This window comes from Cucurbita maxima, unplaced genomic scaffold, assembly GCF_002738345.1.
Source record: "Cucurbita maxima cultivar Rimu unplaced genomic scaffold, Cmax_1.0 Cma_Scf00021, whole genome shotgun sequence".
Taxonomy (NCBI): domain Eukaryota; kingdom Viridiplantae; phylum Streptophyta; class Magnoliopsida; order Cucurbitales; family Cucurbitaceae; genus Cucurbita; species Cucurbita maxima.
Genome location: NW_019272037.1, coordinates 1,876,517 through 1,896,586, shown reverse-complemented (window position 1 = coordinate 1,896,586; position 20,070 = coordinate 1,876,517). Strand labels below are relative to the sequence as shown.

The window sequence follows — 20,070 nt, the reverse complement described above, 5'->3', positions numbered from 1 at the left end:
AAGTCTTGGAAGCACCTTGCCTCTGGAGGCGCTATGATGCTGTGCTGCGCTGCGCAGCCACTGCTTTGTAACCCGTTCGCTTTGTCGTTTTGTTTTTGAAATTTATGAACACCTTAAAATTATGTCATTCATTTCCAATCTCAAATTTCAACCAAACTTATAAATAATTTATTGATTTATGAATTAGTTTAAAGAAAAAAGAGTGCGTCCAAGAATGGCACGTAAAATACACCGACGGCTGGCGTGGGTCCAAGAATATAATAGTGTAAGCTTTGCTTGCATCAGCCACCTGCTATTGTCTTTAAACCAAAAAGGAAACGAAATTAGGCTTCGCTGCCAATAATTATGTACGTACGATCATTAAATGCTTAAAGAATGACATCATCATACAATTTAAAGTAGTACTTTTATTGAATTAGTTCAACATTAGGTCTGATAACGAGATTAACGAACAACTTCACAACATTTTAATCCAAATTCTTTCGAAAAAATATCTACGAATTTCTAATGACATAATATTCACATATTATGGTACAATCCTCATAAGTTTGAACCAATTCTAGATACATGCACCACTTACATTATTTCGAACCAATTTCAAACTTCATGTGAATAAAGCAAAATACTTCAGTCGAATATCGGGGGAAGAAAAAAGTAATACGATGACATTGGTGGAACGCCTTACATGAATTGATAACAATCAACAACGTTTATAACAGCAGCAGAAAAGCAACTCATTTTGAGATGTTTGTCAAAACAGAGTTAAACAATGACGAAGAAAAATTCTTCGTGGTTTTTCTAGCTTCTCTACTTGGCTAATGAAACTACAAAAAGTATGCAGAGAAACAACGGTGCCTCTGTCATATCACCAGCTGTAAAGATCGTATTTACACTATTTACTTGTCCATATGGAGCCAGAATAATTACAATGGTTCACGATTTCGACTCTGAGTAATACAATATGTATGCATCGAAAAGACGATCCATGAGCCCATGAAATAGCAGGGAATCAGTAGTACCTTGGACGTGGGGAGGCATAACCTCTACCACGTGGCATATTAGAAGGAAATTGATATGCAGGTCTTGGAGGTGGGGTTCCATACGGTGGACCTGAATGTAGGCACATAATTAGGAAATGGTCGATAAGCACCCTCCCAAAGAAATGAAGATACGGAGAAGGAAGAACAAATTGGGTTCTATGAGTATCTGAATGTAAATACCCACTTACATGCAAAGCGGTAAGCTTTTTATTTTTTGATGTTCTTGTTGGAAAATATCACATGCAAAAGGAGGGGGAAATCGATTAAAGAACTAACCAGTGGGAGGGAAGGAATAAGCTACACCAGTGTATTCCCTTGGGGAGAGTTCACCCATTTGACGACTATCCCGGAAATGTCCACCAATGCTGTAAGGATCACTCCCTGGATAGCGGTGAAGCGGATGGCTACTTGGACCAGGGTACCTGGTTTCACCCATTAAACTCTCGTATGGTCTGTGAAGGGTAACAAACCTAGGTGAAGGAGAGTACATATTTTCTTGATGTACTTCAGAAATAAACCTTGGATTTCCATATTGTCTAGCATCTGTTGTACCACGTAGACCTGAAAAAAGAAAGAATGTTATAGATGAATCTAAACATCAGAATAAACTCAAGATGCAGCCACCGTGACCAACACGCTTAATCTAATGATCCGATTTCATATTGCATATGGGTAAACATGGAAAGATGTGCAAATTGCACGAAGTATTTGGTATCCATATCATATCTCATTTGTATAACATAAGAGATCACGGAAAATGCAGATTGCACGTCTCTGTATGTTTTACTGAGAATAGAAAACTTGTGAAAAAAAATATTCACTCTACAGGACAAAGTAGAAGAAATATTTAACAGATAAACAGGAAACTTCAAATAAACTGGTTGGATTACATGTGACAAAAGATCTCTGGAAGGTGACAAGAATAAGGGCTAAACTATAATTATAACGACCATCAAGTCAAATGGATGCATGGTCAGTGAAACAAAAAACGTACAGCCACTGTTTTAATCAGAGAGGCCCGACAAGAAGTGAAAGGCACCTTGATTTTGAGATGAAGGTAAAACATGAGGAGGAGCAGTAATAGCTTTAGAAAATGACGTTAAGTTGTCACGTGATTCCGATGTTAGAGCACGTTTCATCCCATCCAAATACCTTTGAGACTCTGCACGATCAAGTTCTACAAATATAACCTAACAAAAAGAGGACATAATTATGATGTCTATATCATTACACTTACGCACAGACTCTTAATAGCTACGTATGGTGTAATTACCTCATCAAAAAATTCTTCCGAACCAGGCATGTTCTTGCTAGTGGGCAGGATAAAATTCGCTGCATAATGATAGTAATCCCAACGGTAAGCAACAAAAACTACAGTGATTATACGATTTGCAACAACAAATGTTTTCAAGCAGCTATATGGAGAAACTTCAATAGGTACAAAGAGAAAAAGAATTTAACAGACCTAACATTTCATTCACTGCATCAGCTGGCACTTCTTTCCCCATTTCACTAAATCTTTCGGCCGATCGACGCTGCAACTCCTTGGGCCTTGGGAATACCACAACAGCAATCTGAAAACCAGAATGAGAGCAAAGAAATTAATGATAATAATTAAAAGGTTACTGAAACCTAAATGATCCAAAAGACTTACAATACATACTTTCTGGAAGTACACAAATGGTTTCAGTTTCCGTTTCCGTGCATTTTTGTAAACATTTGTTTGATCAATTATGTAATTGCGAGGTATGGTAGCTGCTCTAGACAGAAGTATGTTGAAAATCCTAGTTGCTTGGTCCATCAAACAATCAAAGCGTTGTCCATAATTATGCTTTCGCAATAGACCTGGTAACTGTTAGAAAAATTCAACTCCTGTCAGTCTGTCATGTAACATAATAATGAACCCCAAAATGATGCTAGGCAAACCAAGTGGGGATAGAAATCAAGAAGCAACCCCATATAGTAGCTAGCGGGTCACGCAACATGAAGAAATAACTAACAGTTCAATACCTTCATTTGATCCAGAATTAGATTAGTCCCAAGCAAAATATAGCGTTTCTCAGGATGTTGATCTGCCCATTTCTTGGCCCATGTACTTTTTCCAGAAGCCGGTAGACCCACCATCATCATGACTTCACAATCTCTTACATTATTAAAAGTAGGCCCTATCAATGCATTGTTATCATCCAAAGCAGTGGCCCACGGTTTAAAGCCTTCTTCTGGAACAAGCCCCTCTTCAACACTGAATTGTAACTGGACCTCAACATTCTTCAACAATACATGAGGGAAAAGTGCTGATTCCCATCGAAGCTTCCCCAATGGAGAATCCACTACTCCAAGGCCTCTTGGACCGGCATCAAATTGTATTGCAGTACCCAAGCATTTGCCATTTTTGGAAAATCCAATAGAGGCCAGAGGATTGCTTTCAAGATTTACAGCACAAACAATGGTATCACCAATCCCAAACTTTTCACCATAGTCAGAAAATTTTCCAGCATTTGAGAACTTTCCTGTGCCACCAAATCCAAAACTTTGTTTAGTTTCTCCAAGATTACCCACTGGACTGTCCCCTATGGAAATGCCGAGACGACAAAGATGCTGCTGATCTGTAGCAGTATCATTCATTTCAACTGGCTGTAAAGAGATAATCTTGCAACCAAAACAATATTTTCCACCAGTAATACCAACGGTGGCCCGAGCACCGGACCAGCAGTAAGCAAAACCTTGCTCATAAAGAGCTGATCCTCGAAGACCATCACTTTCAATCTTGAAATCTGGAAACAAAAATAGCAACGCAAGTCAATATAAACCGTATTTTTCAATAAGAACATGGAAACGAATTATAAAATGTCACTTCAATAATTTGCTTCTTTTGTCAAGAAATAAATGTCTTGATGGATGTGTACAAAACCGTTAGCTACCAAATGGGGAATATTTTTCAAATCACAGGTAAAAATCTTAATATCTGTTAACTTCAGTAAGAATAACTCTTTTATTTGAAGTTTTCTTTCTACCTGAAGGACATGAGCTTTGCACTATGACCCACTAAAATTTATTTCCACAAGGAAGACGAAGGATACACGCTATAAAAATTTCATAACCAGGTACCATGAAAGGAAGCAATGTAAAGAGAAAAGGAGAAAGAACTAATCCTATCATAGTTTGATAAAGTAACTACCACATTTTACAAGTCAAACTCTACTACCCGAAAACCTGCATGGGACAACTCTTCTCCTCAACCAAGTGGTGGAGCCAACAAATTTCTCGGATAGGGACAATTTTAACCATCTAAATTTTATACCCATGATCTTTCCGTTGTAACAATTTGGGAGGTACCCTCCTTCCATCTTGGCTCCGTTCACGCTTCAACCTAACACATTAATTTAGGATAGCACCTGCCCTCCATGTGTAAAAACAAGAAAAACATAATACTATTTTTCGTTTTTTCCCTCCCTTAAACAGTTTCATAAATTTTTCTACCGAACAAGTTTTCTACGTACAACAATAGATGTTTTCCTAGAAATCATCGTTCAAAAATTTTCCCAAGGCTATGCCCAGTTCAGACAATGGAGAGTGGAGCAGGAAACCACATAAGAGAAGAGTGCCTAGAAATTCTTCAAAACTTGTAATCTCCATGTTAATTTAATAATAATCAAACTAAAGGGCAAGCATGCATTTTAAGCTTAGGTCCTAAACCAATAAATAGAAGCTAATTATTATTCAAGTGACCAGAAAACACACTCAAATTATAAATGTATGCAATTTATATAAACCACGAAATGTGAGACTCGAGCAAACGGGAGGGGAAGAGATGAGAAGGAGATCCAACCAGTTTAATTGGGTCTTGCATCCAACGGTACGATTTCAATACAAAATAATATAGGATAAATACAACAAGAAAGAAAAGACAGCCTTCAAGACAGAAAAGAAATACCCAAGTCGCAGTCGGCTGGGTTGAGCACCACTGGATGCTGCCCCTTCACCTCAGAAGCATCTGAAACACAGGAAAATTTGGCTTTCTTCGCCTCATGATCGTCCACTTGGTGACGGCGTTTAATGGACGCCATTGCCCAACTTCAGAGCGGTAAGAGGCCAAACTGGAGTTACCGCGCGAAGGATATCACCCGCGCTCTCGTCGCTGCTTGTGAACCTGTTCTTAATTTTTATAAGAATTGCTTGATGTGGGTTGGATCATTCCAACCCGACTTAAGAAATCGGGCGCCCCTTTAACCCGATCCGCATATAATGGTTAAAATATCATGTTCCACATTAATATTAGGGTTCAATGGATATTTCTAATATTCCTTATTAATACCATAAATATATATTTTAAAAATCATCCATTAGTCCCCCATGTAAATATCAATACTAAGATTGGAAAGTGAACATAGCTTAATTATTAACTTTAAATCAAATGATATACCTGTTAGAACTAAAACCTCTATACTATTACAATAATATTAATTAATTAATTTTCATTCGTGGTCGCTGTAACAAATAATAAATAAATAAAAACAGCATATGAAAAATAAAATATTATATAACTTAATGACATGTTAAATTATAAATACACGTAATTTGCACAAAATCTTACCGAAAAATAATATCATCACAACTCAACGGGTCAAAATATTCTTAATTCACTTTTACAAAAGATATTGAAAATTAGTTTCTAGACACATAAAATATAGCTACAAAACTATCAAAAACTTGGGTGTTGAATTGAGTTTTAGCTTTTGCCAATTAGAACATAGAACACTCTTCCTTGGATGTTCCAAATGTAGAACACAAATATGTCCTCTTCCCAAAATCAGACAGCTCCAGACACACAATGTTTTACGATAACTACGCAGCTGTACAGTTCGCTCGCAAAATTGCAAGAGATTGTTCATGCAAGCTACAAATACAATTAACAAAAACATAATTCAGACCTTGGCTTGGATTCTGGCTGTCAATTGGTGTTGATAGCATCACCATCTCCCGACGAAGCAAAATTAAAACTCCAAACAGAAGCACAGTTTTCATCACCTAAATAAAGCCCAGGAAACATATTATATTAGCATCTGAGAACCAATATAATTTTACCTGCCAGCCAGAATCCCAAGATAATTAAAGGGTTGATCATGGTTTTATAAGAAATACAACTCTATTAGTATCAGATTTTTTGGGAAAATCAAAAGCAAAACCACGAGGGCTTATGCTCAAAGTGGACAATATCATACCATTGTAGAGAGTCGTGATTCCTAACGGACAATAATAACAATGACGTGCAACAACCATTTACAAAAACAAAAGAATAGATGATTGCACTGAGGTTAGAGAGAATACCACGCAAACATAAATCCGCGTCATCATTGTCAGGTCCTATAAATCTTCGGTGACCTGATGATGTGACAGTCATCGGCATATATGGATGAAAAGAAAACCCATTAACTGTGTCTGCAGGGAGTACACAACGTAGTAGAAGTGAGTTAGAGCCATAAGAGTACGGTAAATATAAAACCAAGTGGTAGTTCTTGACAAAATGGAAATGCAATACCTTGTGCTGCTTGAAAACTTGTTACCCACTGCCCGGTTTGAAGATCATATACATGAACAAAACCATCCTACAGGTCAAAATGTAAACAAAACCACTCAGGTTAAGATTGATTAATTAATATCAAGCAAAATAATATAAATAAAAGCTGACAGTATACCTGACCACCTGTGCCAAGATGTTGGCCACATGGCTCAATATCAAAAAATATCCGTTGGTTGGTATGTTCAGATGATCTGTATAGTCTGATGACAAGTAGAATGACGTGATAAGGAAACCTATATTTCATCATTCACAGTAACCAGAAAACTTGAATGGGTTGCCATCACACGTTTCTTTAACAAACTAAAGAAGAAAAATTGTTGGAAAATACATAAAAAAAAAAAAAAAACAAACAAAACAAACAGCATTTTAAAGCTGCAGGCCTTTGTTGAACCAGTGGAATTTTCAATTTTTAGGTATACTAACTTCATTGATTGTTCCCTATAGCGGTGATATTACTTATAAGGCATAGCCATTGCAGTTTTTAAAGAAGCACTTACTTGTATACAACATCTACAGATTTGCGAATATCCCAGCAAAGTATATATGGGTCCTTCAAGAAATTTCAGAATAAGGTATATTAGAATACAGGTCACAATGCAAGAAAGAACATCACATAAGAACTTGTACCTTTCGACCTCCAGTGTATAGATAATTTCCATCTCTTGAAAATTGGATCTGGACAAAACATAACATCATCTTGATAGGAATATAAATTAAGACCACGTTAAAAAGTAACAACAAAAACCTCCCCTACATGTGTAATTCCACCTTCTTGCCCATGTAGAACATATAACAACTCCATATTGTCTTCCCTATAGATTCCAGTGGTCTGGCTATAAGAGCCCAAGGCAAGCATTCCATTATGTGTAGGAGAAAAGGCAATTGCCGATATGATGCCTGATCGTAACAAATGGTCAATAGATATGCCCTGGTCTATCAATCAGCAAACATTCTCTAAGGGTACACTAAGTCTAAGATAACAACCTGTTTGACCTTCTTTATTTCCTTTAAGCGTTGAGTGTTGCCCAAAATCTCTACCAGGTCGATGCAAATCAAATATTCTCACCAATTTGTTGTATCCAGCAAATATTCTAAACCAAAAAAAGAAAAAGAAAAAGATGGTTTCAATTGGTAACCAAAAGAAAATTACATAAAGTATTTCAAAGCAAATATGGAGCATAAAGATTAAACATAAATAAGATCAAGAACTCAAAATAGCATTTTTGAAAAACAGAAGAGGAGGCATCTCAATCAGGCATATCATAAGCTTGTAGGGATGATATCTATCTTCGATAATGAAGTTATAAAGACACCTTATAGGCGATCTTAGACATAACACGATGTAAAATAAAAGGGACACGGTTCATGCATGATGACATCATGAGATACCCGAACATCCATTCACGAGCCCTTTACAGATACAGTGGATAAGGGAAGCAAAGATAAAACCTACTTGGTTCCAGCTGGATTAAATGAAATTGAAAAGGCAGCAGTAATTTCATCCATGGCATCATAAGCTCGATATGTACAGCGCAGCTGCAATACATGGTTAAAAAAAAAATCTTCAAATAATGGGACCAACTTCTTCAATCACTAATTTTAGCATCAGGAATTCTGAAACTACCATCGATGTCATGCAAGAATTTAAGTTTAACTCCTAACAAGAAAAACAGGAAAAAACGAACGTTCATAATGAGCATTTCTAAGGTGATGTTGGGCTACCCAATAAGCTAACGGAAGATGTATGGCAGCCCCAGCCACCCACACCTGGCAAGCAACCATGGCAATGCCTTTAATAATTAATAGGCAGTCTCCTTAATTATCTGAGGTTTTGCAATACAGATGAAAAGCATAATCTTGAACTTTTTTTCCTAAAGACTTGAGTAAGATGTCTTCTTGCGTTTACAATCTCTTGAAAATAAGGGAGATCATCAAAACAAAAACATATGATACAGCTTTTCAAGTGCATTAGACAAACATACAATTTTTCTTACCGCTATAATGACACTCTAAGCTAACATGTTCACATAATTCACATCATGTCATGCATATTTTCAAACACATATCTCAACTCACTCAAATAACACCTTTTGTTCGTCTTATGCACTCCAAGCAAGCATAAAAAAATTGTCATCTGCGCTTACATTTGCAAGTCATAAATGCTAGTCGTAATATGATGAACCCACACTACATGTCAAAAGGCTACTTGAAACGGTAATCACAATCCGACTCCAATACAATGGATTCATATTTCGAAGAAAGTACTCGTAAAGCCTAAGTACCTCGCCTGATGCAGCATCCCAGAGATGAATTGGATGGTCGCGTGTGGTACTTGCAAAGACGCATGTAACAGGGTCTAAGGTGTCAACCAACTTTCACATCAGAATTCAATTAACAGTGTCGTCAATGATTATACAAATTGAAACAGAAAGGAAAACCTTTCAGCTCCAAGGTAGAAAAAACCATGAATAAGTTGTCTAAGGAGCACCTGAAGCAGACATGTAAGGATACCAACAGAAGTCATAGACCGACTCCCCTTCACCCACAACAAGGTTGGAAGTAAAAGAATCTGCAGACAGTGTAGCACATGAATGACATCATATTAAAAAAGTAGATATCAAATTCCTCAAGAAGTAGGCCATATTCCCTCTATTCACGCGCACACTTACCCTCTTCACCAGCTACATTGCCGGAAACATCGTTGCCGTAATCTGGCCTGCATAACGGTGTAGTTTAGCAAGTATTCTATTCTATTCCTCATAAAAAAAAATTTTAAAAATGTAACATATCTAAAAGATATTCTTAAATTCCACTTTAAACACGTCTTTCAACATTCATGTACGGGTTGATTACTGAAGACTTACAGGTTGAATCTGCGAAGACTATTGTCCTCAGAGCTCGTAAGAAAACACGACCCATCAGGTGACCTGTAACAAGTTATAACTCGAAGATTTCACAAGAAAGAAGAGTAAAGAAGAACAATGAAGACGGAGAACACAGACAATATACCATTTTACGCCCTTGAAGAAGTTGTTAGGGTTCGGACCAGTCCGAAATTGGTTGTAGAAATGGTAAGTCCTCTGTGGAGGGGAATTGAATTGAATCACTGGCCACGAGTATGATTGCTGCTCTTCGTTCATGGCAGCTTCCGCGGCTTCCCCAGCCGGATTGGACTTGTTTTCTTCCTCCTCCACTAACATCGATTCTGTTTCAGACATTGCAAGAACTCCTAAGCAGCAATCCGTATCCAGTGTTCCTTCGTTCCGCCACTGCCGCCAAAACAACGATTTAGAAAAAACTCGATCAAAACTAAACCACTTGGGCCCATTTTGTGGGCTTTCGACAATTTCCCAGAAGAAAGTTTGTGACCGAATTGAAATTCGTACTAGAAAATCATGCTAAATATACCCAATGATCGCTCTATTTCAGGAAACTCCCATTTTATTTTTCAATCTTTTCAACTTCTCAATGCAAGTTAAATTTTGTCCAAATTTGTTAACAAACAAATAGCTTTATGTATCTTACGATTACTATTATTATCGAAAAAATATATTTGTTAGATTATCTATACTATAAATAATCGTTTACATAATCAATCATTAAAATACACATTTTTCAAGGTTTCGAAAGTAGGTCATATAATAGACCACGAGTGATATGTAGATACAACAAAGATCAAAAGATGCCAACATTATTATCGATCGTTACTCTCGAGATCAGAGGATCAAATACACACTTTAAGATTGATTGTACTATAAAAAAAACAACAAAATGTAAATGAGAATTCATCCTCCATGATCATAGAATTGTGAAGTAAATGAGAAACAATAGGCCACAAAAGTTTGCAATAGAACGTATAGAACTCCTAAAGCATGCCATCTCTAAGCATCATGCTGCTTCAGGTATTGGTCGTCTCTATACTTCGAGTACAGTGGAAGATCAAGAGCTCTTTCTGCAATTCTTCCATCCTCGTGAATCTTAGCTATTAGGCTCTCAAGGTTTGGAAAGTTGGCCTGATTAGTGATAATATTGATGAGATTTTAATGGAGTGACGAGCATGGAAACCCAGAAAATAGAAGAACAAGCTAGTTGTTTTGCAAGTATTACCTCTGGCCGAATGTATCCGACTAAAACAAGTCTCAAGTCCTCACCGTAGAAATCTTCATGGAACTCGTGGAGTAGCCATGGTTCCTGGATCATAATATACAAATATTAACCAGAAAGTGAATGCAGCAACCAAAATTCATATTTCTGAACTATTCTACACTTACAATAGTCTTTTCTGCATTGTCGAAAAATGGATTCCATCCGATGCTTGCGACCATTTTAAAGATGCCTCTTGTTGATAAACCAGCCCAACCGAAATAAACGCCTGATGGATGTTCTAAAAGGACATCTGAATATCCTTCTGTAGATAAATTCGCTGGGAAAAGTAAAGCAAATTTGTAAGTATTATAATGGAAAGAGATCTGCTTCAGATGTCGAGATTAAGAACAGTTCAAAACATTGAGTTTGCCAAACCAGAATTTAGACTATGACATTAACCAGGAATCAGATAACATAAAGGTTTAAACGACCAGCCTAATGGAAATAAGAACGGTCTATTGAATTCGCACGCACCTGTAGGAATCCCAAGAACTTTCGAGCCACGCCCATATCCCTTGACGACGGGACCTCCAATGTACATAGGATGAATTGGTAAGGTGTTCTCTACCCCTATAGTTTAAAGTCAAGAACTGTGACAAATAGATTTATGCATAAAGAAACTCAACTGGAAAGGTTGAGAATTGAGGTAGTTAAAAAGGGTTGTGGTATGTACAATCTTCAAATGGAGGTAGGCCCCATTTCTCAGGCTGAAAGTCGAGCAGTGAATTGATCACCTCATCCGCTGAAGAGTAGAGATTAGTTGTCTTCGGAAGGGATGGTACAGCAACCACCTTCATCCCAGCAGCCTTACCAGCTGCAACACCTGGACTGGTATGCATGTTGAGTAAGAAGAGTACGATGAATCAAAACGTTCATTTGATAACCATTTAGTTGTTTTTATTTTTTATTCTTGAAAATTAAAGTTCAAATACAGATACTTACACGGAATCCTCAATTACGAGGCACCTCGAGGGTTCGAGATTTAACCTTTTTGCTGCTTCAAGGAATCTATATCAATGAACGTATTGTTAGAACGCATAATTGGATTACTTGAAAAGAAAATACTTCACAAATTTATGAAGAGCAATCGGCCAATGGAAACAGTGAGGCATTGTTAGTTCTTAATGGTTTACTTGCAAAAGAAAACCAAGTTAGAAAGAACCGACAGAAAATAGTTGCATTTTACATTTCAGGAGATGGTTTGGCCGTTGTAACTTCATCGCTACCGATTATCACAGAGAATGAGTTTTTCCAGCCTATACAATAATAAAATCAAGCAGCTAAATAAATAAATGGTAGCAACAACCAGAGCAAGTAAATGAATATGTTATGGTCTTTTAGAAACCATACCCGGATGAAAAGAAATTTTGGTCTCTATGTTTTCCCTACTTGAGTTTGAAGCTAATGCCATTGGCACTTTGTGAGCAGTGAAATGTTTAATCAACCGGTTTGCTCCTGGAAGTGCTTTAATGTTGCACCATCTGAAGTGGAAATTCCAAAAAGTGTTCTGTTATGGCAAGGATTATATCGTAGACGCATTGGATTTGTGCTATCAACAATCCAATAAAACAATAAAATTCTATTGTGTAATCTATCTGCCAAAGGAAAAATAAGGAAACAATAACCCCATGGAACTATCATTTGAAAGATGCAACTCAAGAACATAAAATGATCAATTATAAATTAAAAGAACCAACTGAGAGACACATAGTAACATCTGATATCAAATGCATACTGCATGGTGTGTGCAACTCACCAAGAAATCCCACTACTTGAACACTTTCAATTAATAATACCCTTTACAATACACAATCTGAAATTGAAATCTTGTACTTGGAAAAGAATGATTGCCATGATCCGAACGATGAAACGAAATAATGTTTTCCAATACAATAAAAACCAGGAAGAAATATCAAAAGTAAATTTGAAGGTCGTATAAGAAATAATTATTTGATAATGTGCATATGTTCATAACCAAAACCAAAATGACTGGAAATATCCAGTTCCAATAACTTTTTAAAAGCTAAAAACCAGTCATCCAAGATCAGCACGTTGTTGAGGTAACATAAACAACAAAATATGTAAGGTGCCAGCAGTTTATAATTATATTACAAATTTCCACAGGTTGCAACCTAGAAAAATCGAGATGAATTTGGATTGAGCATGCAGTGTCTTCGATTCTTAACTACCATAGTATATCAATCACTATAACAACTTGCAACATGTTGTAAAAACCAAGAAATTTCACTATTGACCTTAAACGGTTGAAAAGCTTATAACCAAGATGATACGGTTACATGCATTTAAGCGTAGATAGGAAAGAACACTAATTGTTTACCTATCCGCAAACATTGGGGAAACTTGTGACATCAATTCAGTTGATGTGCAAGGAAGCTCGTAATCTTCAATAATAACAGCTGCAGACTCGTATGGCGTCTTCCCAGTAACTCTTAGGGCTTCCCTTCCATCCCATTGCTTTCCATACTTGTCCAAAAAGGATTTTAGAACGTCACTCACTATGCCATCTATTAAGATATGGTGGTAGGGAAGAAGAAATTCAGCAGTGGAGAAAAAGGGAAATACAAGGACGCTAAAAGTTAACTAAGTTGGTTGATATATTTACAATAGAATACCAAGTCACAATAGGGGATCCAGGTTTGGGAACTGACAGATAGATATCACATTTTTCACAAACAGAGAAAATCAATTTCAATGCCTCAAAATAAAGTTGCTGAGAGAAACAAGACTATAAATGTTGATCTACATTGTGAAGAACACAATAGGACCTGTATGTAGAAGTGTGCCATCCAGATCAAGAATAACGCCAGATACAACCATTTTCAGAGGATTTGAGATGGAGCTCCTAATCATTACACGTTGGTCTCATGAACATAGATCATATTCCCATGGGTGAACCATGCCTAAATAGAAAGAAGATTATTTCAAATCAGTTGCCAGAATCATCATGACAGATACAAGATGACTACCGCTCTAGTTCAAATGTTGCCACAGTCACAGTCATATTAAACGTTCAAAGAGAACACATTTGGCATGCTGATATACTGAATTGCACCAAACTAGAAAAAAACGGACAATTGAAAAAAATTACCAAAAGAAAAGCACTAGCCAAAGGTTTCTGACACAAGCAACCATACGCGAGAAAGATGACATTTTAAAAAAATTGTAAATTAGAATTTGCTCAACCCATGTTTTTTTAAGGAGAGAAAGAAGCATTCTTTATAATGTTGTGAAAACCTCTCCCTAGCCGACGCATTTTAGAAATCTTGAGGGGAAGCCTGAAACGAAAAGCTCAAATAGGACAATATTTGCTAGCGTAGGCTTGGGCTATACAAATGCTATCAGAGCAAGGTTCATAATTCCTAACACGGTATAAGAGTCATGTCTTTAACTTAGTCATGTTAATAAAATTCTCAAATGTTAGAACAAAAAAGTTGTGAACTTTGAAGGTGTAGTCAAAAAGCGACTCAAGTATCGAATACAGGGTGTACTTTATTCGAGGGCTCCAGAGAAAGGGGTCAAGCTTCGATTAAGGGGAGACTGTTCGAGGGCTCCATAGGCCTCGGAAGAGGTACTATAGAATACTTTGTTCAAGAAGAGGATCGTTGGTGGAGAGTCCTACATCAGCTAATTAAGGGGATAATTATGGGTTATAAGTAAGGAATACATCTTCATTGGTACAAGGCCTTTTGAAAAAACCAAAAGCAAAAGAGTTTATGTTCAAAGTCAAGAATATCATACTATACTATTGTAGACCGTAGCTAACAAGTGCTGCACCATCAGATGTATAAATCAAGCTCAGGAACCACCTCCACACCCAAAAAAGTATAAAGTACTGCGGGTAAAAGATACCCTTTCCGAGTATGAAATTGAGAAGTGCATCCCCTCCACCCCGCAGAAAGGGTTTCGAGAAATTTGCAGAATTGTGTTTCTCTGTCTCCCAAGAGTTAAGAACATAAAATGGTAGGGAAGGTGAATTGAACCAGTAGACCCACCGTACCGTGCAGAAAATGGAATCTATATCCACAGGCTTCCCGAAGTCCAAGGAAGTCCAAAAAAATATTAACAGTCAACCTAAACCCGTACGACCCAGATTATGAAACGGAATCCTCGAACTTTTAGACAGATAAGAAACAGAAGGTAGTGAAATCAAACAACAATTCGCAGATTACGTTGATCAAAAGAAATAAGGAGAATCCAGGTGCAGCGGAAATTAAAACCTGAGCCTGAGTTGGATGAGTACGACGGATCCGAAGAAGGTGAAGACTCCTGTGGTAGGGTAGAAGCAGAGCCTGCAACACACAAAACGAACCAAAAAAACAAGAGAAATCTATGAGGAATAATTGTTGTTACAATCACTGCAGCCAACGACGCGGGTGGCCAGAGTTCGATCTCCGGCTACAGCTAGTTTCTTTTTTATTAGGCTTTTTTAATATTTATAATATTCTTTTACTAAAACTTCACACTCCACACTTGTGACGAGACCTTCTTACTACTTTCGACCCCTTCGAACGGTCACGGATGGTTCCATTAGATTAAAAAAAAAACCATAATTGATTTTTTCTTTTTTCTTTTCTTTTCCTTCCATGGGCAATCATGATTCATTTTCAATAGCCTGATTTAGTTATTAATTAGTGGTTGAAATGTTGGGAAGATAGAAAGAAAAGCGACCAAGTCAAAGACATGATGAACGACAGGAAAAAAAAGTTTCAATATTTTGATGAACACAATCCGCCAAGTGGTTGATATTTCCCCCAATCATCCAAAATCTTCATTCATTCCATTTCAAATATATCTAATTTCAGCAACTCCCATTCTCAAATCTTCTTAATTTCTCTGTACCCATCTTGGGGGATTGGAGTTTTAACTCTTTTCTCTTCTTATTGGACGAAGACAATTCAGCACCACTTCGTCTAGGAAAAGAAAAGACCAGATTTTTCAACTTTTTTTTCTTAATTTTTTCTTCCCATTTCAAAAAAAAAAACCCCAAAAAAAACAAAACTCACTTGGAAGATTTGATTGTGCAAACAAAAAACCAGACAAAATGAACGACTTATTCTCGAATTCGTTCAAACAGTACACGGATCTGAAGCAACAGGCGTCTGTGGACGGCATGGAGTCTGGGAATGAGACTGTGAATTTGGACACGTTCTTCGAGGATGTCGAGAATGTTAAAGACGACATGAAACAGGTCGAGAATTTGTACAAGAAATTGCAACAGGACAATGAGGAATGCAAGATTGTCCACAATGCCAAGACGATGAAGGAGCTGAGGGGCAGAATGGAGGCCGATGTCGCCCAGGTTCTGAAGCGAGTCAAAATGATTAAAGGCAAACTCGAGGCTCTGGATCGTTCCAACGCCGCTCACCGCAGCCTCCCCGGTTGCGGCCCTGGCTCCTCCGCCGACCGAACCCGAACCTCCGTCGTCAGCGGCTTGGGGAAGAAGCTCAAAGATGTCATGGATGAGTTTCAAGGCCTCAGAGGTCGAATGAACGCCGAATACAAAGAAACCATCGAGCGCAGGTAATGAACCAAAACACATTCAAATAGATTTAGAACATAGAAATGAGAGCTTTTTTGTTATTGGGGGAGGGGACAGGTACTTCACAGTGACAGGGCAGAAAGCCGACGAAGAGACAATAGAGAATTTGATAGCAAGTGGGGAAAGCGAGAGCTTCCTCCAGAAGGCGATTCAAGAACAGGGGAGGGGTCAGATAATGGACACAATCTCAGAGATTCAGGAGCGACACGACGCTGTGAAGGAGATAGAGAAGAATTTGTTAGAGCTGCATCAAATTTTCTTGGACATGGCGGCGCTAGTGGAGGCACAAGGGCACCAGCTGAACGACATCGAGAGCCATGTCGCGCATGCGAACTCGTTCGTGAGAAGAGGAACAGAGCAGCTTCAGGAAGCCAGAGAGATACAGAAGAGCTCGAGGAAATGGACTTGCTATGCCATTATCTTGGGGGTTGTTCTTATTATCATCATCCTCTTCCCGATCTTGACTACAATTTTACCTCATTTGTTGTAGAAAGCTTCTTGCTTTGCTTTCTAAAAAAGACCCCTCCAACAAAAATTGTTTCAATTCGTTTCTGCCATTCAAATTGGCGTCTTCTGAGGATGGTTGGTTGGGACGTAGCTGTAAATGTGTGTGTTCTTAGTTGCTGGAAACAAAACAAAACAAAACAACAACAGAATGTTTGTAGAGCCAAAGATCCAATACAATTTTATCACTTTCTTTTTTATTTTCTCATTTTTAAATACTTGCATGTATGGTTGCTTACTTCTTAAGCTTCTACATTTCCCTTTTAAATTTGAACTTAAATTACAGGTTCTTGGTTGGTGAATAAAAATGTCAAATCAATATTTTAAATTTGTTTTGGGTAGTTCAAAATTTTCAAGATTTATTAGATAAAAAATTAGACTAATTAGACACAAACATTATTGAATTTATAATTTAATTCACAATTATATTTAAATTGACAAACAAAAACAATAGAAACTACACCACTAGAGATTCTTTTTTATTTAATTAAATTAAAATTTTGGGTTAGAATTTAGACCATAAAAAGTAAAAAATTTGTATGGTTTAATAAAGTTATTTATGATAACTATTATTTATCATGAGATTTAATCTAATTTTTAAAATTTGTAATTTAATATTTTTATTTTTACAAATAAAAATAAGAAGTAATATATGAACACCAATAATCCCATTGTTTGTTTGTTTTTTTTTTTTTTATTTATTTATTTAGGGAAAAAAAAAAAAACTTATACAAACCTAACTTGCTAGTATAGGACACTTCTATAATTATGATTTTTTTTTTTTTTTTTTAGGGAAAAAAAAAAAACTTATACAAACCTAACTTGCTAGTATAGGACACTTCTATAATTATGATTTTTTTTTTTTTTTTTTAGGGAAAAAAAAAAAACTTATACAAACCTAACTTGCTAGTATAGGACACTTCTATAATTATGATTTTTTTTTTTTTTTTTTAGGGAAAAAAAAAAAACTTATACAAACCTAACTTGCTAGTATAGGACACTTCTATAATTATGATTTTTTTTTTTTTTTTTTTTTTTTTTTTACAGATAAGAATAAAGTAATTAATTTCGTATATTTGGACCAATCAAAATTTACCAGAATGGAAGAAAAGCTTCCAAAAGAGACTGTAAATTCAGTTATCTCCATGATTCACCATCTCCCAGTACTTCTTCAACGACTGTTCCCTCTGCAACCTCATCTCCTCGTTGAACCTTCTTATGAAATCCTCCACTCGCCGGTTCAAATCGTCCTGATTCATCGACGGCTCTTTCCTCAGCTTCATCGCATGACCCGACACATTCACCGGCGTCAATGCCTGATTCGTCCGGTCCTTGAAAGTCTCCGATTTCTTCACCGCTGACGACTCGACCTCGCCGGCGCTAATCTGACGGTAGTGATTCTCCCACGTCTCGCACTTTTTCATGTGCCTGCTCAACGGCATTGCTCTGCCTTCCGTAATCGCCTTCCACGTGTTCTCTAACGTCTCGTGCCGTTTCGCCTTCGATATTACTCCCAGCGCCTTTCCGCCTGAAACAGATTTCACCGGTAAACAGATCGCCGATCAGAATATTTTATTGATTATCCGTTATGAGAAATTCTGGACCTAACAATCCTTATGGCTGTGTTTGGCCTTTTGCCCTTTCTTATTGTTTGTAAATTTGTGCGTGAAAACGACGCTCACATTGCACAACGCAAGTGGTAGCCGTATGGTTATAGTCAGTCTCTGTTCATTTAAGACATGCCAAAGTTGATTTTTATTTCCTAGCGTAAAAGAGACGTAAAGAAACTGACTACAGCGCCGGCTATTTCTCCCCAACGCCGACCAAAAAGTTGTTCGAGTTTGATTCTCACTGTTTATCAAATTAATTACTAGGTAACCTAATGCTTGCTTGCAGTTTTTAAAAGAAGTGCGAAATTGATATGAAATCGATTAATCATTACCTTCAGGACTCGATTTCGCCGATTTACGGTGGCCGAATCTGGAAGAAACGAGTGGTTTCTCTGGTAATCTCATCCTCTCCGGCGAGGTCCAGATCGGATTGGCCGATATGATGAATTTGTCCTCACCCTCTGCTTCAGCTTCAACAGAGCTAATCGCTTCCGGAACAATTACTTCTTCAATCGGCGATTCTATCGCATCGATAGTCTTCACTTCCGAAACAATCAGTTCATCTCTCTGTTCGTAAACCGCCGGCGATTCTACAGTAGTGAAATCCGAAACAATCTCCCTGTATCCGATATCCTCCGGAGCCTTATTTGCAGAAGGAATCTCAACGTAAGCGTCGGCTTCCTTCTGGTTGAAGCGTGAGGAGGCGACGATGGAGATGATGATGCCGTTGATGATAATGTAAATGTAAGGAGGCCTCAGGCAAGAAATCAGGGAGTTCCAAATCAGAGGCACATACAGAACGGAAAACTCAACAACGAAAGGAACGGAGACCTTCAGAGCCAGAGCCAAGGAAACAACTCCGGCCGACATCAATAGAGCCTTCAAAGAGAGCAACCACGCCATTTTCCTTCTTGTTTGGAGTCGTTATGTGATCTTCGCCGGTGAAAAGACTCAGAGTGTCCTTATTCGAAGCGCAGATGTGGTGTGGGCTTATCGTTGGGTTTGCAATTCATTTATATAGGGACGGAGTGAAGGGATACGGTTTGGAACGGAATATGAGCCGTTGGATTAGACATTGGGAATGAGCTGGGGAATGATGGACGGCTGATAATGAAGAACTAGAAAGTACGTGGAGTGTTGAATTGGGTCAAATAATCCAAGCGGTTTAAGGGTGGCCCAGAATTTAAAGAAGTGGAAACAAAATAAATAAAGAGAAGCATTGAAGTGATGGCGTCATAAAAAGAGATATTTAATTATTTATTTGTTCATTTAAAGAACCATTAAAATCCATAAAGATTAATATGAACGTGGAGCCATATGTTTAAAAATATTAAAAAGAAAGTAAATTAAATTATATGCATATTTAAATATTTGAATTCATTTAGAAATGAATTTCTTTAACTACATACATATCTAAGCAAATAGACACACGGAATAAATATAGATAAAATATTTATTCAATAAAAAAAAAAAGAATTTAAAATTATGATAATAAATTTGGTGGCCATCTTTTGAATAATTAATTACAGATGGGCAGCCACAACTTGGTCTTAAAGTTACGCTTTACTGCCATTTTAGCCATTTTACAACCTCAGCCAACACTTTTTTTTTTTTTTTTTTTTTAATATT

At 37.2% G+C, this 20,070-nt stretch overlaps 5 protein-coding genes across 9 annotated transcripts; 1 reads left to right on the top strand and 4 right to left on the bottom strand.

Moving 5' to 3' along the window:
* Nucleotides 1–671: 671 nt before the first annotated feature.
* On the bottom strand, nucleotides 672–5,356 carry LOC111495500 (heterogeneous nuclear ribonucleoprotein U-like protein 1). Its single transcript, XM_023145572.1, has 8 exons — nucleotides 4,975–5,356; nucleotides 3,051–3,814; nucleotides 2,704–2,892; nucleotides 2,506–2,614; nucleotides 2,314–2,372; nucleotides 2,080–2,230; nucleotides 1,317–1,601; nucleotides 672–1,110 (listed from the first exon to the last, which is right to left on the bottom strand). Exons 1-8 carry the CDS (start codon nucleotides 5,105–5,107, stop codon nucleotides 1,010–1,012), a joined length of 1,791 nt encoding a protein of 596 aa, XP_023001340.1. The 5' UTR covers nucleotides 5,108–5,356; the 3' UTR covers nucleotides 672–1,009.
* Nucleotides 5,357–5,819: 463 nt separating this feature from the next.
* LOC111495498 (telomerase Cajal body protein 1) lies at nucleotides 5,820–10,060 on the bottom strand. Its single transcript, XM_023145571.1, has 14 exons — nucleotides 9,631–10,060; nucleotides 9,486–9,548; nucleotides 9,291–9,337; nucleotides 9,110–9,190; nucleotides 8,904–8,977; nucleotides 8,075–8,157; nucleotides 7,606–7,712; nucleotides 7,376–7,518; nucleotides 7,249–7,296; nucleotides 7,119–7,171; nucleotides 6,737–6,821; nucleotides 6,580–6,646; nucleotides 6,369–6,479; nucleotides 5,820–6,068 (listed from the first exon to the last, which is right to left on the bottom strand). The coding sequence occupies exons 1-14, from the start codon at nucleotides 9,837–9,839 to the stop codon at nucleotides 5,992–5,994; spliced, it is 1,248 nt and encodes a 415-aa protein (XP_023001339.1). The 5' UTR covers nucleotides 9,840–10,060; the 3' UTR covers nucleotides 5,820–5,991.
* Nucleotides 10,061–10,281: 221 nt separating this feature from the next.
* On the bottom strand, nucleotides 10,282–15,228 carry LOC111495153 (bifunctional riboflavin kinase/FMN phosphatase). 5 transcript variants are annotated; one of them, XM_023145049.1, is made up of 12 exons: nucleotides 15,006–15,224; nucleotides 14,781–14,859; nucleotides 13,554–13,688; nucleotides 13,106–13,292; nucleotides 12,118–12,248; nucleotides 11,954–12,023; nucleotides 11,710–11,775; nucleotides 11,441–11,595; nucleotides 11,242–11,337; nucleotides 10,893–11,044; nucleotides 10,729–10,812; nucleotides 10,282–10,634 (listed from the first exon to the last, which is right to left on the bottom strand). In XM_023145049.1, the coding sequence occupies exons 3-12, from the start codon at nucleotides 13,636–13,638 to the stop codon at nucleotides 10,503–10,505; spliced, it is 1,158 nt and encodes a 385-aa protein (XP_023000817.1). In that variant the 5' UTR covers nucleotides 13,639–13,688; nucleotides 14,781–14,859; nucleotides 15,006–15,224; the 3' UTR covers nucleotides 10,282–10,502. The 5 variants fall into 5 exon arrangements, with proteins under 5 accessions (XP_023000817.1, XP_023000818.1, XP_023000820.1 ...); XM_023145050.1 differs by having other exon boundaries at nucleotides 14,786–14,859; XM_023145052.1 differs by having other exon boundaries at nucleotides 13,106–13,251; nucleotides 14,786–14,859.
* A 295-nt stretch (nucleotides 15,229–15,523) lies between these two features.
* On the top strand, nucleotides 15,524–17,031 carry LOC111495150 (syntaxin-124-like). The gene is made up of 2 exons (XM_023145045.1): nucleotides 15,524–16,308; nucleotides 16,385–17,031. The coding sequence occupies exons 1-2, from the start codon at nucleotides 15,830–15,832 to the stop codon at nucleotides 16,815–16,817; spliced, it is 912 nt and encodes a 303-aa protein (XP_023000813.1). The 5' UTR covers nucleotides 15,524–15,829; the 3' UTR covers nucleotides 16,818–17,031.
* Nucleotides 17,032–17,901: 870 nt separating this feature from the next.
* On the bottom strand, nucleotides 17,902–19,555 carry LOC111495149. The gene is made up of 2 exons (XM_023145044.1): nucleotides 18,774–19,555; nucleotides 17,902–18,359 (listed from the first exon to the last, which is right to left on the bottom strand). The coding sequence occupies exons 1-2, from the start codon at nucleotides 19,342–19,344 to the stop codon at nucleotides 17,965–17,967; spliced, it is 966 nt and encodes a 321-aa protein (XP_023000812.1). The 5' UTR covers nucleotides 19,345–19,555; the 3' UTR covers nucleotides 17,902–17,964.
* Nucleotides 19,556–20,070: the final 515 nt, after the last annotated feature.

What these genes read in the sequence shown, in the direction of transcription:
- LOC111495500 (XM_023145572.1), bottom strand. Translation starts at nt 5,107, where the DNA reads ATGGCGTCCATTAAACGCCGTCACCAAGTGGACGATCATGAGGCGAAG. An exon ending in CGGAAGAATTTTTTGATGAG is followed by an intron (nt 2,231 to 2,313) that starts GTAATTACACCA and finishes TCTTTTTGTTAG; the next exon opens with GTTATATTTGTAGAACTTGA. An exon ending in ACCTTCATCTCAAAATCAAG is followed by an intron (nt 1,602 to 2,079) that starts GTGCCTTTCACT and finishes TTCTTTTTTCAG; the next exon opens with GTCTACGTGGTACAACAGAT.
- LOC111495498 (XM_023145571.1), bottom strand. Translation starts at nt 9,839, where the DNA reads ATGTCTGAAACAGAATCGATGTTAGTGGAGGAGGAAGAAAACAAGTCC. An exon ending in TTCTTCAAGGGCGTAAAATG is followed by an intron (nt 9,549 to 9,630) that starts GTATATTGTCTG and finishes AACTTGTTACAG; the next exon opens with GTCACCTGATGGGTCGTGTT. An exon ending in AGTCTTCGCAGATTCAACCT is followed by an intron (nt 9,338 to 9,485) that starts GTAAGTCTTCAG and finishes ACCGTTATGCAG; the next exon opens with GCCAGATTACGGCAACGATG.
- LOC111495153 (XM_023145048.1), bottom strand. Translation starts at nt 13,638, where the DNA reads ATGATTAGGAGCTCCATCTCAAATCCTCTGAAAATGGTTGTATCTGGC. An exon ending in CAAAATTTCTTTTCATCCGG is followed by an intron (nt 12,024 to 12,117) that starts GTATGGTTTCTA and finishes ATTATTGTATAG; the next exon opens with GCTGGAAAAACTCATTCTCT. An exon ending in CTCGTAATTGAGGATTCCGT is followed by an intron (nt 11,596 to 11,709) that starts GTAAGTATCTGT and finishes CATGCATACCAG; the next exon opens with TCCAGGTGTTGCAGCTGGTA.
- LOC111495150 (XM_023145045.1), top strand. Translation starts at nt 15,830, where the DNA reads ATGAACGACTTATTCTCGAATTCGTTCAAACAGTACACGGATCTGAAG. An exon ending in AAAGAAACCATCGAGCGCAG is followed by an intron (nt 16,309 to 16,384) that starts GTAATGAACCAA and finishes GGGAGGGGACAG; the next exon opens with GTACTTCACAGTGACAGGGC.
- LOC111495149 (XM_023145044.1), bottom strand. Translation starts at nt 19,344, where the DNA reads ATGGCGTGGTTGCTCTCTTTGAAGGCTCTATTGATGTCGGCCGGAGTT. An exon ending in GGCGAAATCGAGTCCTGAAG is followed by an intron (nt 18,360 to 18,773) that starts GTAATGATTAAT and finishes AATCTGTTTCAG; the next exon opens with GCGGAAAGGCGCTGGGAGTA.